The 18,026-nt window shown below is 38.8% G+C and overlaps 1 protein-coding gene across 1 annotated transcript in view; it reads left to right on the top strand.

The window, feature by feature from the left end:
• The window catches only part of gfra4b (GDNF family receptor alpha 4b), an 85,685-nt gene that overhangs the window by 36,290 nt on the left and 31,369 nt on the right, over positions 1-18,026 (top strand). The window contains exon 2 of the mRNA XM_036575640.1: positions 17,564-17,839. Within this exon, the coding sequence (XP_036431533.1) occupies positions 17,564-17,839 (276 nt within the window). The remainder of the gene's footprint in view (positions 1-17,563; positions 17,840-18,026) is intronic.

Genomic DNA, 18,026 nt, shown 5'->3' with positions numbered 1-18,026 from the left:
TGATGATGATGATGATGATGATGATGATGCACATTTTAGATTTTTGTACTGCTCTGTCTTACAGTCTGATGGAAACACTGATTCATATAAAAGGTGTTAAACATATTGTTAACTGATAGTGACAGTCATAAATGCATCACAACAAATACGAAGACTAGGCAATATGAGACATAGTAAACTGTATAAGAATGTTCATAGTGCAAAGGAGAATAGGCAGCCTTAAAGGGCAGCTTTATCAAGACAAACCAAACTTTGTTGCCTTTTTGAAATCAAAGAGTTTAATGTTGTATGTAAACTGTGTTGAAGTTTCAACATTTCCAAAATTCACTCCCCAGTCCACACAGCCCATATATATAGAAATGAAGCTGAAAAACAGCCAGTTTTAAGTTTGTGATGTTACAAAAAGAATGAATTAACATATGTCAGCTTACTCAGCTTAAAGCAGTTAAGCTCCGCCCATTCATGTTGTTTCAAGGAATGTTTAAGGCCGGACTGCTTTTTAAATGATGCCCAGTACAAGGCAGCAAATCAGAACAGAGCTCATTTACATGTGTCAGTCTTAAAAGCATGGTAACAAATGTAGTCCGAGTAAAGACCAAACCTTTGTAGTAGTCACTTTGTAGTGAGTTAAGATCGAGACCAGGAATGGCGGAGACTGAGACAAGATTACATTTTTTTTTTCACAATATAAAAATAAAAAGAAGAAAGATTGAAAAATGAAATTAATTTGTGGTTGTAAATTCATTATTATTCATTGTAAACGAAATATTTAAATACATAATATTTGATAATATGTTTCATAAAATTTAACATTAAGTAATATATAACCTAAAAATATCATCAATTATAATTATAGTCTTCTAACTTTGAATTGTAACTTTTGGAAGCAGATGATGATGAGGTTATTTTCTGTCCCTTCTTCTCTAAAACATGTTCAGAATCACCACCTGAAGTCAACTGAATCTAAACCAAACAACATGCATACATTTTTATTATTAAATGAAAACATAGTAATAATAACCTTCTGCTCTGCCCTCAGGAGATGTTTGAATTTTGGAACCAATGAACATGAAAAAGCCAATATTACCCAGTTAAGCTATTATAGAAAGGACCTATTAGATCCTCAACTATAAGCAAATAGATTTTATTTAAGCATGTAAAGCATTGGTAGACTAAGACAAGACCAAATGATTTCAAAACAAGACCAAGACTGTTAATTCATGGTCTCGAAACTTCTGCATCAGTGATGATAACAAAAACAGCCTGTTAAATAAGGGATAAAGAGAGGTTGGTCATATAAAAATGAGTCACGACTGTTTTTGATACAACCATGCAAAAGCCATAAGGGGACCTCAGCATAAAAGTGCAGGATATGGGTCCTTTAACACTGTATAAGCCCCCAAATGCTGTTTATGTGGTACAGTTCATCTGTGCCTGAAGTTTCTGTTTGGTGTTCTAACTAAGTGTTAGTACCTAATTAATTCACAGCCATAACCGGGCTCATAACCTGCTCATAGAGGCGTTAATGATTTCTCATGCTTTATGTATTTGCATTACACTGCAAAGATCCTGCACTCACAGTTGCTCTCCAAACCCTGGCAGTCACTCATTAAAACTGTCTGATACTAATGACATGCAGTTCTTTGTTTGGCAGCAGCTCGAAAAAGGGGGAAAAAAAGTGATGAGTCATGCTGTCTCTTTTTCACACACACACTATGAAGGACAATATGCTGATAAGTTAATTGCCACCATTATGAAGCAACAGACACTGTTGCTACTCTAATGTCACTCACTGCATGTCTTGAGATAACTCTCTTTTGTAAGGTGACATTGAGGGTGAGTGTGATGGGCCATCAGGATGAATGCAGAATCTGCCACCACCTGATTCCGTCAGATGCTCTTTGTAATTAAGACCCATTAAAAAAGAAAAAGAAAAGCTCAAAATTAACCTTTTGTTCTTCCTTCAAATTGAACTTCCTTTCTGACACATTCATAAATTGCCCCATCTCCACATTTTCATTACAGTGACAGTTTTTTGTCCACCTTAAAGATAGGACAGCCTGGCTTGGTCAGAACATCCAAAAACGAATGTCAAGAAGGGTTTCTGGTGGGCAATTAAAATAGCTTACAGTACTGTGCAAAAACCATTCTTTTCTTTATTTAATTTTCAGTCTAACAGACCCTAAATACAATTTATTAATTTTTTCACGAGACATTTCTGAATAGTTTAGATATAAGACAATCCATGTGCATGAAATAAAGCAAGTCAGATGAAAATAAGGGGAAAAACAGGGGTTTCCAAAACTGGAGTTCATAAATTATTAAATGTTGTAGTGAAAATGGGACTCCTAACAACCATGACCACCAACACTGTCACCATCAGATACAAGCTCCATTCTTGCTTCATATCTGAAAAAATCCATCCTTCCACTGTGAGAAGACAACTCAACACTATGAGTCTGAAAGGATGTGTAGCCTAAGAAGCCCTTACTGAGAAAAGAAAACAGACAAAAAAAGGAAGACAATCTGAAAATCAAACAAAAAAGTGGCTGATGTTCTCAGAACAATGGACTGACCACCCCAGAGTCCAGACCTTAACATCACTGAATGTGTTTGGGGTTACTTGGATGTGAAAAACAGAAAGTACAACCATCTTCTGAGACTGATCTTTGGATGTACTTACAAGAAACATGAACAATTTCTTTCCAGATTTCATTAAAAGACTGAAAGCAAGTCTCTTGAAAGGGATTGAAGCTGTAACAATAAAGGCAAAGAATGGACACACTGAATACTGAAAAGAAGATATTTAGTTTAGATTTTGTAATTGTCTGTTAAAGATATGTTTTCTGCATTTTTTCTTGATGACCACTTTGACTGGTAATTTAATAAATGATGGGTGCTCTTTGACTTTTGCACAGTCCTTTGATCAGATCATGCCTTACATGCATGAAGATGGTTTAGGCTATTCGTTACGGTCATATGTAGCCTATAATCAATTCTGCTTCCCAAAATATATCTGGATCTCTATGTATTTATGCAGGTTCTGCTCGAGTCGCAAGGCTTTGCAGATAGCAGATGTTTTACTAATGCAAGCCTCATGCCCTTTCGGCACTAACAGTGGCTCATACAGCCTGGTACAGGCTTAAGCATCAGCCTCCGTCCTTCCACACAGCATCCTCTTCCATTTCCCCTGCGTGTGTATCGAGCGGCTGGGATAAATGCTCACTGTCAGAGAAGAACCTCCTACCCATTAGCTTGGCTCAGTGGTTGGAATGTTGCTTTTCACCTTCTGAGGTGGCGTATTGTGTGTGGCTAATTGTGAAATTGTCTTGTGTGTATGGCCATGTATTTAGCTGTTCGTGAGGTCTCCAGGATGATGGAAAACATGGACATTTCGACATTGTGGGGACATTTGGCTGCTCACAAGGAAGAATCCTTTTCCAAAACTAGCCTCTTTCTGAAAAAAGTGAAAGAGCTAAAAGACTTTAATAGTTACTGAGGTTACAGTTATGGCTGGGTTACATAGCAGTATTTAGCTACAGTAATACAGAAAGCAGTGGAAATACCCTCAAACATAGGAACACAAACCTGTGCATGTGTGTGTGTGTGTCAGGTTTGCCAGATTTGATTAACTGTTTCCAGCCCAATCATAGGTCACTATAACTCTCTATCTGCTGAATCTGTTGAAGGTAATTGTCTCCCACCTCCTGAATATAAACGTTTTTGTTTTGATGTCATTGTAGTTTTCAAAAACAGTAGAAGTTAAACATGTTTTTTTGGTTAATGTGCCTTTAAGACTGACATATGTAAATGACCTCTGTTCTGATTGGCTACCCTGTATAGCACCTCATTTTAATAGCAGTCCAGGCTGAAACACTCCTTACAACTTCAGCGTGAGTGGGCGGGGCTAAACTGCTGCAGGATATATGTAAGCTTGCTGGTTTTCATGACATTGTAAGAACAATGGAGACAAAATGGGCTGTTTCTGCAGCTTAGTTTCCATATACAGATTGCATGGACTGGGGAGTGAACATGAAACATTAACACTGTCTACATACTACATCACTCTTTTATTTCAAAAAGCAAGAAAAATGTATTTTTTCATGATATGAATTTCAGTGAAAACGACCACTAAGTATGTTATTCATTTTTCAGGAGAAAGATATTTCTGAGGAATTTGGATGCAAGATAACTCACATGCATGACAAAGGGGACAGTTAAAGCAAAATAAATAAAAAAAAAACAGGAATTTCAAGGTTATAGATATAGAACAAAATGTGACTTAACATCACTGAATGTGTTTGGGACTCCTTGAACAGTGAGAAGTAGAAAATACAACCAACTTCTAGGACTGAACTTTGGAGGTGTGGAAAGAAATCACTGCATATTTCTTTGAAAAAATGAAAACAAGTCTCCTGGAAAGAATAAAAGCTGTAATAAAGATAAAGTGTGGACACACTAAATACAGAAAATTTTGAAATTTTTAGTTGTTGTGGCTTCTTTATAATTTTTTTATAATTGTAGTGCTTGTTTTTGTGATGCTGAAAAATGAATAACTTGATGTCAGTTTAGACTGGAAATTAAATAAAGGGTGGTCTCTGACTTTTACGCAGTAGTGCTAAATTGAAAATTCAATACTGTGTATTTGAGAAAAGCAGCCCAAGTTAAATCTACCGAGCTAAGGGCATTTGTTCTGGCTCAGTGTGATTAAGAATAGTCCAATTGGGTAGGAAACACTGACAGGTGTGTGTGTGTTCCTCTGACTCTCCCAGGTCAATAAATAAGAATACTTTGTACTTTAAGGTGTAAGTTGTTCAGAAGACGCTGCCTGTGACTGCTGTCCTGTTCTTTTTGTTCAGAGTGGAACTCTGGCACTGTGCCAGGAGCTTTCGGGCTGCTCCAGCGCTGTCATTTCCAAGCTCCCAGGATGTCCTGGAGCCCTCTCGGGTGACCTACAAGTGAACTTGAATGCATGCCTCCATCAGCACGGCCAGTCATAAATCATTTAAACAGGATGCGTTCACCTCAGCTGTTCTTGTTTGATGCAAGGCCGGTGTTTTAAGTGGTTTTAGCATCTGTCCTGAATCGCAATCCAGTTTTAGATCCAATCTAACTTCGCCGTGATGTTTTCTTTTGTTTACTTTCACTTGCTGAACGTAACCAAGCAACACCACGACTTAATATGAGCAGGTATTTGTGAATGTGCACCGACGCTTCCCTTCTGAGCTGCTATGAAACTTATCAGATTGAGGATGGCCCCCGAAGGCAATCACAGGCCAAACAAGGCGGCATTTCATACAGAAATGTTTGTTTTCACGCTGGTCCCAGGGGGCAGAAGGCAGTGCGTTTTGTTATGGGGAGCTGCATGCCTGCATGCCTCTGCGTGAGATTACGAGCTTGACATGCTTCTGCCTCCAGTGATGGTCACTGATAAATCACAATAAACAGCAATCCGCCAGGAGTAAACAGCCGTTCACCAGCAGAATGCACAGATTCAGGAAGGCCATGCTGTTTCATGCATAACCCATGCTTCAGAGCCGGGTGCTAAATTGCAGTGCTGGACGGTCAGAGTCCAGCACAGTTTGATGATTTCTCTGCTTTAACACACCTAATTCAATGTAGGGCTGGCTCTACCCTATTGGGGTGCTCTATAAGCATTTTATGGGAGCCCCTCTATCTTGCTAGCTGATGTACTGTAAAATTAAAGGATAACTACTAACAATTATGACTACAAACTGTCTAAATTATTTAAAATTAGAACTGGCTAATTTATGGATTACTCATAGTTGGATGCCTGTTTGGGGTGCTAATAAGTTACAATTTAAACTACAGAAACTACTCTGCATCTCCATTCAAGGGTCTGTCTTTGCTTATCCAGATACCTTTACACTTAATTTGATCTAACCTTGGTGGCAGTATCTAAAGAAGGATTAATCACAGCCTGATCATTTAAAGCTGGATTTACCACAGCCTACGTATCTAAACCTGGACTAATCATAGCCTGAGTATTTAAACTTGGATTAATTACAACCTGAATATCTAAACCTGGATTATTAACAGCCTGAGTATCTAAACTTGTATTAATCACAATGTGAACATCTAAATGTGTATTATTCACAGCCTGAGTATCTAAACCTGAAATAATCATAGTCTAAATATTTAAACCTAGATTAATCACAACCTGAGTATTTAAACTTGGATTAATCACAGCCTGAATATCTAAACCTGGAATAATCACAGTCTGAGTATCTAAACCTGGAATAATCACAGCCTGAGTACCTGAACCTTGATGAACTGCTGTTGTAAATCAAGTTAACTGTATCTGTGTTTCTTTGTTTTTGTGAAACTGAAACTCCTGTCAAAGTTGAAGCTGCTTCATTAAATGGACCCCAGAACAGCTACTTCTTATTGTCCAACTACAAGCCAAAACAAATGGCACAATGTTAACACCACTAACTAACTAACTAAATAAATGAATGAATTAATTAATACATATATATCTCGTCTAGCTTTTTCTCTTCATCTTTTCGTTTTTTCTTCTGTATGTATGTTCTTTTTTGACACATGATTAACCAGTTGCTTTTTTTCTCTCACTCTAGCATCTTCGACAATATAATGGTGCAATAATAACTCAGAAGTTGTGGCGGGCCCTCTGGTGGCTGCGGGGCCCTAAGCAGCTGCTTATGTTGCTTATTAGATAGAGCTGGCACTGATTTATGATCTTTATGTAGGCCCCCTACTGTCTACAAGGGTTTCTGAAACAATTTGTTTTAAGAGAATATTGTAATATTGTATCGTCATCAAAAACTTCATGTACTAAAGTGCTATGTAGTGATGTGACTGGGAAATGACAATGGAACAACTACAAGATTTACTGTTGATCACTGGAATAGTGCAAAATAGCTGACAATATATCATTCACTATTTCTGTGATATGTTGATATCCTAACAATAGCCTGGGGTGTAAATTGGAAGTCATAACACATTTCCTTCTATACTGTGACACTTTTCAGAATGAATATGGTATCAGGGAGGGTCTCTGAGCTGAGCCCACTAGGACTAGAGCTGATATCCCTGCTTTAGAGTTCAGAATCAGCATCAGAATCAAGCTTTATTGGCCAGGTATGCTTACACACACACCGATCAGGCATAACATTATGAGCATTTCTATGCTCATTGTCCATTTTATCAGCTTCACTTACTATATAGGTGCACTCTGTAGTTCTACAATTACAGACTGTAGTCCATCTGTTTCTCTGCATACTTTGTTAGCCCCCTTTCACCCAGTTTCTCAGTGGTCAGGACCCCCGTGGTCCCTCACAGAGCAGGTACTACTTGGGTGGTGGATCATTCTCAGCACTGCAGTAACACTGACGTGGTGGTGGTGTGTTAGTGTGTGTTGTGCTGGTCTGAGTGGATCAGACACAGCAGTGCTGCTGGAGTTTTTAAACACCTCAGTGTCACTGCTGGACTGAGAATAGTCCACCAACCAAACATATCCAGCCAACAGCGTCCTGTGGGCAGCGTCCTGGGACCGCTGATGAAGGACTAGAGGATGACCAACACAAACTGTGCAGCAGCAGATGAGCTATCGTCTCTGACTTTACGTCTACAAGGTGGACTGACAAGGTAGGAGTGTCTGATAGAGTGGACAGTGAGTGGACACAGTGTTTAATAACTCCAGCAGCACTGCTGTGTCTGATCCACTCGTACCAGCACAACACACACTAACGCCCCACCACCACATCAGTGTTACTGCAGTGCTGAGAATGATCCACCACCGAAATAGTGCCTGCTCTGTGAGGGACCATGGGGGTCCTGAACATTGAAGAACAGGGAAAAAGGGGGCTAACAAAGTGCAGAGAAACAGATGGACTACAGTCTGTAATTGTAGAACTACAAAGTGCACCTATATAGTAAGTGAAGCTGATAAAATGGACAGTGAGCATAGAAACATATGTTATGCCTGATCAGTGTGTGTGTAAGCATACCTGGCCAAAAAAGCTTGATTCTGATTCTGAACTCTACAGCAGGGATATCAGCTCTAGTCCTGGAGAGCTACAGTCCTACACAGTTTGGCGATTTCCCTACTTAAACACATCTATTAAACATATATACTGATCAGTAAAGGCAAATCTCACCAATAGTTTAAAGTTTCCACATAACTCAATCATTGAGTCAAAGTCATTCACAATGTTTGATGTGGATTTATGCATTGTAGAGAAATGTACCAAACTCTGGTTTCTTAATGTTATGCCTGATCGGTGTACAAGGAATTTGGTTTTGGTTACAGGGGCTCACAGTGGACAGTGCACAGTTCATGATCATGTGTTATGATGATGTCTGCAAGGTGCCTGAGTTGATACTTTTTTGACAACAGAATGCATAGCCATTTTGGGACGCTTGCCCAGTTCCTGTCCCATCTGTTCCCTCCGCTCAGAATGGAGTGAGTGTTTGGAAACGCGAACTTGACTTGGCTTTCTGCTTCAGCGCTCATGAAGGAAATCATTCCTGTGAATTTAAAGAATGCTCATGCTCCTAAACACAAGCACCTGGCTTTGCAACAAGAGAAACTTATCCTCTGTTTCGCATTAGGCTTTCTTATTCAGCATTCGGGCCGCGTTGTTGCCATTGACTATCTCTTTTTTGGGCACGCTTTTTGCATTTTAACAGGTTATTCATGAAGCATTCTTTGTTTTAGGTGCTGACAGGCCTGGATATGTATTATTTTCTTTGTTTTTCCTTTCGCAAAAAATGAAGGTGCTCGGAATCAGGGTCTATCTTAAGTAGCTGCTGGGGGGAGGCCGATTATTTCTGACGATAACTCGGAGCACAAGCTGAGTGGGGTTGGGGGAGAGAAAAAGTTATTAAGTGAACTTTCTCAGTGTGTTGAAGAGCTGATAAAATATCTCTTATTTTTCATCCGTAGACCTGCAGTGCAGAGGAACAGAAGGACACATTTCCCCTTGAAACTGACTTTTGGAAATTGCTTCTCTATCAAAATACTGTACAAGCAGACCTGTCTTTGCTTCGGGCTATATCTGTAGTACACAAGAAGAAAAAAAAAAATGTTTGATGTCTTACATACAGATTGGGCGAGCTGAGATTACTACATTGTGGAAACAAAGTGAAATGTTTTGCTGTGTCAAATTTCTGAGAGCAATCTATTTGCCTTTGAAGTCAGTAAGTAGATTTTGTGACTTGGTGACTAATTGTGTCTGGGCTCTGTGTGCTAGCGCATGTGGCAACTTCCATTTCACTTTTTAATTTCTCAAAGCCCTCCAACTTGTTATTGGGTTCTCTCCATTTTAATGTCAAAATTTTTAGCCTTTTGTCGCCTGACTGTCACCCTTTACGCTTCGAGAAGTTTCCATTATGGACTGACAGAATGAAAGCACATCTATTCAGCCGGTATCGTGACTGAATTGACAGCACGGAAACTATCGGTGCACACTAAAGCTTGTGTTTGTGGTAACAGGTAAAAAGATGGCACCCGCAATGGCCTTGTTCCTGCCATCCGCTCAGTGCACGATGGGGAAGGTCAGCTACTTGTATGACAGCCATTATTAGCTGGCCCTGCTTACCAATTCCCCTTTTTAGATTTAATAAGAGCAGTGAAGGAATCAGGAAATAATGAGATCAAAAGTGAAGTGTGAATGCACTTTCATTCAAATTTCATGCTCTCTTTAAGCTTTAACCAGTGTCATTTACTGCGTGTGCCAAAGCTGTCACATGCTCTGAATTTCTCATGATGCTGACAGTTGCTAACAACTTTTTCACAGTCACTCCAGAAATGCATTATTCTTATTAATATCACAAGTTGTTTGACAGCTCAGATAAAGTCAAGTTTGCTCTGCAGAGGAAAGAATTTAACAGGAGTATTGCAGTATTGCGTTTTTTAAACAAATGCTCTGATACAGCAGCGGAAAACGCACTACAGACTTTCACTACGACTAATTCACTTAGTAGTTTCAGTCAAACTTGTCATACCAGTGATCTACACAGCACGAACTGAATATGCATTTTTCACAATGATAAAGGCTTGACTGAATCTGAAGGCTTATGCTTAAATGCAAATTAAATATTTGGTTCTAAAACAAATACAAATAGTTAAGTTGATACCTATGTGCAATTCTACATAATTCTGAATAAAATCATTCCCCCCCAGAACAATGATCTTTTAGTGTAAAGTTAGACAAAAATGTGCATGAATTTATCATGTACAGGATGATGATGATGATGCATAAAACTACATACATTAAATTGGAACTGAGGTTTTATTTTTGTAGCCCAAAATAGAAAATCTTGTAAAGGGGACATCATGCTCCACTATTGGGGTGAGATGCCCTCCTACCTGGTGTAAAAAGCCCATCTTGTGAGTGTTGAGTCATCAGTTTCTCGTCTTGTTTTCACAGAATATAGAACTAATAGGTCAAATCATTATTTTGCATTTTCCAAAACTGTGTTATCAGTCAAAGTACAGCACCAACATTTTAAAAATTAAATTGAGGCCTCTAAGAATGTATATCTTAATGATTTCACTTTACTTTAATAAACTTTGACAAATGAAATTAAAACAGGAATGTGAAATGTTAATTTTGTTCATTAATTAAATAGCCATTGTGACTAATTATGCAATTATATGTCAGGTAAATTGGTGGTATAATTATAATTATTATTATTATTATTATTATTATTATTATTATTATTATTACTTCTACTACAATTTACAACTCCCCCCACTGCCAAACCAAGTATATTGACATACTAATGGCTATTTTATCCCATTCCCAGATGCAATATCAGTTCTTGCGTGTCTTAGTTGAATATCCTATTAGGTAAAAAGAACACTGAGATTAGTTTAATGTTTGTTTATATTAGAATATCCCCTTAAACCCCCACCTATTTTTCTTGTTCAAGTTAATACAAATACAGGTCACTATTTCCTAATGATAAGATTAATTGAATTAGATTAGCTGTTAGCTGACCCCAAAAGTTTTCTGGACAATTAATCTCAGGATTGTGGTCATCAGGATGAAATATCAGAATTTATTAGGCCATAGCCATTCAGCTAATGTGTTGAGAAACGTGGCCCCATCATTTGATCAAGAGAGAAAAGAGAAGAGGTGCTTCTTACCTCTCAGCATATGTTTATGTTCTTCAGTCTGGTTTGAAAATCATCTCAGATGGCTCCTCATGAAGCTGTTTAAGAGAATGCCAAGAGTATACAAAGCGTATGTGTATAATTTCTAAAAGTGTCTAAAATAGAAGATATTTTTATTTGTTTAATACTTATTTGTCTCTGTAAAAACCCCTATGTGTTATTTCAAAGTTTTGATGACTTCACTTTTATTCTAAAATGTGTAAAAGAGTGAAAGGGAGGAAACCTCTTCTATAAGTATGTGTGTCCAAATTTTTGACTGGTAGTCTATGTGGCCTAAAGAGTACAAGGCATCATTATAGCTTACATTATAGCATACAAGCTATCATTAGCAGTTAGCATCTTTAGAGATGTAACCTGTTGCATGCACACTGTGCTTTGTCTATGGATAATATAGTGTAAGCTTGTTTTAAAAATGTAAAAAAGTAAAATGATCAGTTATTGGTGTCAGTATTGACCACAACTAGGTGTTAATTGCTGGTTATCGTTATCAGCCCAAAATACTTTCCCTTCTGCTATGACTTTGCTAGAACTTCCTTTAAGAAGAGAGTAACCTGTAGCTTAATTAATTACATGTCTAGAGTAACTTCCCCAACTCAGGCTTTTAAAGGCCCATAACAGAAAGGTTTCCTGCCACACTGTGAAGAGATTCTGTTCCTTCCAAAAGAAGTGTAACTCTTCCTTCCAAAGCCATAAAGCAGGAAGCTGTATATCAAGCCCTGTTAAACAGTAAAAAAGAAACACGGGAGAAGCCGCATACTGAACGTAATAAATCTGTCGCCGAGGACTGCAGAACAACATCACTGTATTTCCCTCACAGGGAGCTTTGTGTGGAGGTATAAAGGCATTTTGTTGGTGTCATCCTACCAGAGTTCATTAACTTTCATTTCCAGTCTCATCCTTCCTAAAGTGGGCCATTAAGTCAGTGCATCTGGGTAACTGATCAGCTAATCTGTCTTTGATTTATGTGCTAGGATAAGTGAGGACTTAGCGCACGCTCAGAAGGAATTGATTACTGACATGGCTAATTGGCTAAACCCACTGGTACACTGAGACAGGCTTATTGGAAATGTCAAATCAGGCACTTCATTTGCATTCATGATGTACAACATCAATTCTGGCTTGTGCCAATGCAGCATAAACTGACACAAATTGCAATGGAGAGAGGCTGGGGTTTCAGACTGCCTTCACAATCCCACGACTGACCATCTGTCCTTCCAAGAGGTTTGTGTGATCAAAGGCAGAGCTAAATTTATATCTGCTCATCCAGATGTTCTAGAGCACAAGTTTTTTTTTTTTGGGGGGGGGATGCTTTTCTGCATGTTCTGTTTTTGCCTAACAACTCTAATAACACCATATAGCACAAATGCTCCCCCCACAAAAGCATAAAAAGCAAGCAGTAATTTTTTTACCTGTACTTTATAGCCACCTGGAGAAGAGCCCTGGATTTGGTCAATATTCCATCAGCAGGTTATGTCAAATAGCAGACGGACCCAGCTGAAAGGACTCATGCTGATTGGAGGTCAATAATACTTGGGATTAAGGTACCCACATAGACTGTAAAATTGTGCCGTTCCTACAATCACGGGTCCCTTTTAGGGGCTGCTCTGCAAACAGTTGGCAGCTTGTGGATCAATACGACTGGAGGAGCAATTTTGCATTGCAGTTTTCATGATAGGCTGCAGAAGCTTTGATTGTGTTTGTGTGTGTGTGTGTGTGTGTGTGTGTGTGTGTGTGTGTGTGTGTGTTTCTAAACTATAAAGCTAAAAGTTTTGTTTTGTCAGTGGAGAGACTGGGCTCCAGTTAATTATGGTTCTACAGCATATGCAGATATAAAAGGCTCTCATGTGGAAGGCTACGCTTGGCATGGTGGAATTGAAGGTAAACTAACTGCAGCGGAAGTTGATAACGCAGTGGCCTTTTTGGCTGCTGTATTCATCCACAGGTACGTTTTTGGTGGTGCGGCAAATCTCTGATTCTAAAAGAGAATAAAGCAGAGGCTTATGAAGTAACGGGTCACTGCCAATTGTCGAATGTGAAAATCTCCACATGAATAGACTTGAATGCTTTGGCCTTGTCACAATAGGTTTCGAAGATTTGATTTAATCTGCTATTCGATATGACATGCTTCATACTGCTCGCCTTCTCCGTTTCCCATTGACCCATCACAGGGTTGTGAAAGCATTGGTGTCGTTACAAATGTCTTCCTATTTTTCCTTTTCTTTCTTTTTTTAATGCGAAGGAATTTAATTCTTTTTGGATTCATACAGTTATGGTGCTGAAATGTTATAGATATAAATCTCTGACCTGATTCAATTATGTTATGATTCTTTAAGAAACGCTTCATGATTCAGTTTGATTGGATTAATTTGGTATAATTCAGAATATTATTAAACATAGATGTGTACATACAGTGCTCTGTAAAAGTCAGAGACCACTCATCATTTATTTCATTTCCAGCCATTATGCATACATTTCCTTTTTTTCAGGAGATATTTCTGAGGAGATTAGCTAGAAGATAATCCACTTGTATAAGGAAGGGGAAAGTCAATATGACAGAACTGGAGCTTCCAGAACTGGAGATCAAAAAATGATTAAAAGCTGCAGAGAAAAAGAGACTCCTAACAACTATGCAAGACCACCAGAACTGTCATTATCAGATAAACAGTGCTTAAAACTTTTGTCTGTGAGAGGAAATTAAGCTCCACTCTTGCTTCAGATCTGAAAAAAATCCATAGGTATGTCTGTCCATCCTTCCACTGTGAGAAGACCTTAGACCTCAACATCATTGAATGTGTTTGAGATTTTTTAGACTGTAAGAAGCAGAAAATGTAACCAACTTCTCAGACTGAAACTTCTAAGAGGTGTGGAAAAATATCCCTGAAGATTTCTTTGAAAAAGTGAAATTTTCTATGCCCAGGAATCTTATAAAGGCCAAAAAGTGAACACATAAAAAATAAAAATAAACATGACATTATTAAAGATTATTATAATTATGATTAAGTACTGTAGCATGTTTAATAATGTGTGCATGTTCATTTTTGGTTAATTGTTTTTCAGCATTTTTTTTGTTGGGTCCTTCTATAAGGATTATTGTTCTGAAGGCGGGGCTAGCTTTGGCTGTGTTCTGTATAGACTAGGAAGTACCGAGTTAGTACAGTGATGGCGGTGGAGCAGCGAGACGTAGGGAGGCTTAGAGCGAATTGTTTGACAAAGCTGTCCTTGTGTACGGCGTGGCTGTGGCCACCTACAGCCCTTTAATAAAACACAATGACTTGTGCATCAACTATGCATCGTTAATAGTGGTAAATGTTACAGTATTATTTTAATCAACTATGATTGAAACATTTCAATATCAATACATCAGTCACTGATGCATTTTTCCACCACTACAAAACATTGCAGTTAAATGTTTTGAACAAATATTCACTTCCACAAATTATCTCATTAAGAGTGTGTTATTAGGATGGCTCCATTGAAGTGTAAGTAAGCATTCAGCGGTAACTCCAGTAGCTCAATTAACTCAGCTCACCTGTACCATGCTGTTAGTTGTAGCATGGAGAAGCAGGATTGCTCAGAGTGACAGGTTTTTTCCTAATGAAGGTAGCACATCGCATTAATCACTGCGCACATTCACAGTCATTAATGCGGCAATTATCGTCCCGGCATGTTAAAGAAGCCAAACTCGAGGAGCTATTGTGAAGCACTTAGCGAACAAGGGTTTTCTCCTATTTCCCTCTTGAAACCCTGCTTCGTGTCTTCCTCATGACCACCAATTAGCATAGTGCTCTGATAAACAAAGGCTGCACTTAAATTGGACATGGTTAAAGTGGGAGGTTTGGACTGTTCTCCTCATTTATATGGCTTTTGGTGGAGGAGAGAGAATAGTGGAGTGTGTATGATCTTGTCTCTTGTGCTCGGTTTGATCCGAGTATTGCTAGCCAGCTTTCATATCAAACGCATTTATCCCCTCCCCTACTCCTGTGCAGTTGCTGATGGCGAACAATGCTCTGGCAAGATACGAGGAAAGTCTCATTGTGCCTCCTGTCATCTTCGCTTATTCTCATGTGTGTAGTCATGGTAGCCAGCCTTGCGCTGCCTCCGCGGAAATGCCTGCATATGGCTCGCCTGTCAGAACTTCTGTGACTTTGCTCAACGTACGCGGTTATGTCGTTCCCCAGATGTGTCTGAAAACATTGAGCTATCAATGCAGGCTCACCGCTGGATGAAATGCCATGTTACATTCTCACAGGGATGGTTCTGAAAAGCTGAAGCACCCACACTTCCTCCAAATAGTCCGCAAATATGGAAAGCGCAGAGATGATGCTTTCTGACAGAGTCGTAGGTTCAAAACTGCACCACATGCATAAATCTGTTCAAAATAACACACTTGTCGTTTTTGTTTGAACCTTGCCCAGAGCTCTTTTCTGATGCAATTAAATTTACGAGCTGAAAGATTGTGTTCCTGCCTCTAGTTACTTAGTATTTTCTGCCTCGCTTCGGGAACGAGCTATTGTCTCACACGTTGTCGTGAATGTCATTAAAATGCATTAAAACTGGCTCTCTCAGCGAAGTCGAGTTCAAATCTCTGGGATTCGCAGCTCAGCATGTTCTAAAATCTGAGCTGTTTTAATTTTCCCAACAGTAAGGGGATTTGTTAAATCAACTGACTGCTTTCCCAACACATGCAGTATCTACTAAATACATTAGATGTACAGTGTTTACAAAGCTTTACAAACACAGTTTGAGTCCCATCACCATAACACAACATCAAAAATAGCAATAGATAGTCTGTGCTTGATGTAGAGAGGCTTTTTACAGAAAAAACTGCAAGCAAGAAGTAAACATACAAACATCTACTGATGCAGATAAAGAATGATATTCAAGCAAATACCTCACGTAGCAATAAATCAAGTCATTAGTCAGAGTCAGGGGGAGCAGAATACAGGTGTAAGATGGTTGTTGAGTCAAAAATTTACACAGTTTTCTTCTTACCCCAAAAGTACTCCATCAGCCAAGACATGTTTCATGTCTGCAGTTTGCTTCTTTAGTTTTGGAGCTACAAGGCTAATATAGCTAATAAGTAAGAGAAGATTAGGCCTGTTTCATGCCACTTCTGCATGACATTAACAAGGTGCTACAGCTTGCACACTTTGGCCTTTCAGATATACAGCATTTGCGCTGCAGAGTGGAACAGCAAGTTCTATAGATATCCTTTTTTCAAATGGTCAGATCAGTTACTCAATAAAATATCATTTAATGAACACAATACATTTGTTTACTCTTAGTGGCTTTCTGACTTGGGATTGGGCAATAGTTTCAAGCCTTGTAGACCTACAATGAGCTAGTTTAGCTAGTATTTTATTTGAGAACAGTCATTTTCAATTGTAAAAATAGCTTTTTATGTTCTTATCCTGCTTTCTGTTTATTATACTGCATTTTTTAAATTGGAAAAAAAGACACAACTCCTGTTCTTTAATGGACCCTTATCTTACAATTTTCTTCTATTTTTATTGTTTCCCTTGAGATCCGCTTAAAACATTTGTGTAATTTTATGTACCATAACATCATAATTAATTTTTATATGAACATTTTTCAACCTCTCTTTATCCCTCACAATTAAACAGGCTGATTTTGTTACAGTACCTTTATATGTAATTGTAATATGTAGATTATCTTATTCCAATAGCACTCAGAATTGAAACTCTCCATAAAACTTAATGGATGGAGCTAAACTTCTGCAGGCCAAATGAATAGGTGGATGAATGTAAATTAGTTGGTTCCTGTGACATCACAGAATCAGTTCCTTCAAAATGGGCTGTTCATGCAGCATGGTTTTATGGACTGTATGGACTGCATGGTCAAAGGTACATTTTAAAACTTTAACAGTGCTTACAAATTGCTTCAAACTCCTTCATTTAAAGAAGTGAGGGAAGTTTGTTTTTTCCAAGATATGGACCCTTTAAATGCTGTGCCACGTCTGAGACATACGGCTTCAACAGCTTGTATGAGTGCCGTACCTTAAGGATTTCATCAGAAAAGCATCTAATTGCATCAGGAAAGCAAGATGTTCCACATGGATAAAATGATGGTTCAATATGGCTGCTGTTAATACTATTAGCTATGTGACATACTTTTATCCATATTTATAGATAACTGTGTGTCATACAGTGTCAGAAAGATAGTCTACTTGAGATTACTTAACAAAACAAAACAATTATAGGCAGGTGTGTGATGATTTAGCCGTATAGCCTGCATAGGGCTAACCTTGCACCTATGTTCCATTACTTGTTAGAAACTGTGTAAATTAGATATTTATTCAAACCATTGCTTTAATCTTGACTTCTCATTTGTCCCGTACAGTTCAGCCCTGCTCTGATCCTGGTGTGTGTGTTTCTGCAGCTCTGCAGGTGCTGTTGTATGCTGGTAGAGACTGCCTGCTGGCCGGGGATTCATGCTCCAGTGATGAAACCTGCAGTCCGCGTCTCAGAACCCTGAGGCAGTGTGTGGCCGGCGACGGCAGTGTGAAGCTGGGCCCCGGGGCCCGGAGTCAGTGTGCCAATGCTGTGTCCGCCCTGCTCTCCAGCCCCCTGCATGGCTGCCAGTGCAGACGCGGCATGAAGAGAGAGAAGAACTGCCTCAGTATATACTGGAGTCTCCACCAGTCTGGCATACATGGTGAGATGGGGCTTGTGACATTTAGCAGTGGCGGAATTGCAAAACAAAAAAACAAAAACAAAAGCAAACAGTTGTTAACCCTTAGAAGTCCTGTTATTGTTGTTGCCTAACTCTACAGTCAATGTACATTACATCGTTAAATTTGCATTTGATTTACATTCTTTATTGACAAATTCTAAACCTGCGC

This window comes from Colossoma macropomum, unplaced genomic scaffold (assembly GCF_904425465.1).
Source record: "Colossoma macropomum unplaced genomic scaffold, Colossoma_macropomum, whole genome shotgun sequence".
NCBI classification, from domain to species: Eukaryota; Metazoa; Chordata; class Actinopteri; order Characiformes; family Serrasalmidae; genus Colossoma; species Colossoma macropomum.
The sequence above is the reverse complement of the archived record's forward strand: the minus strand, read 5'-3'. Positions and strand labels throughout refer to the sequence as shown.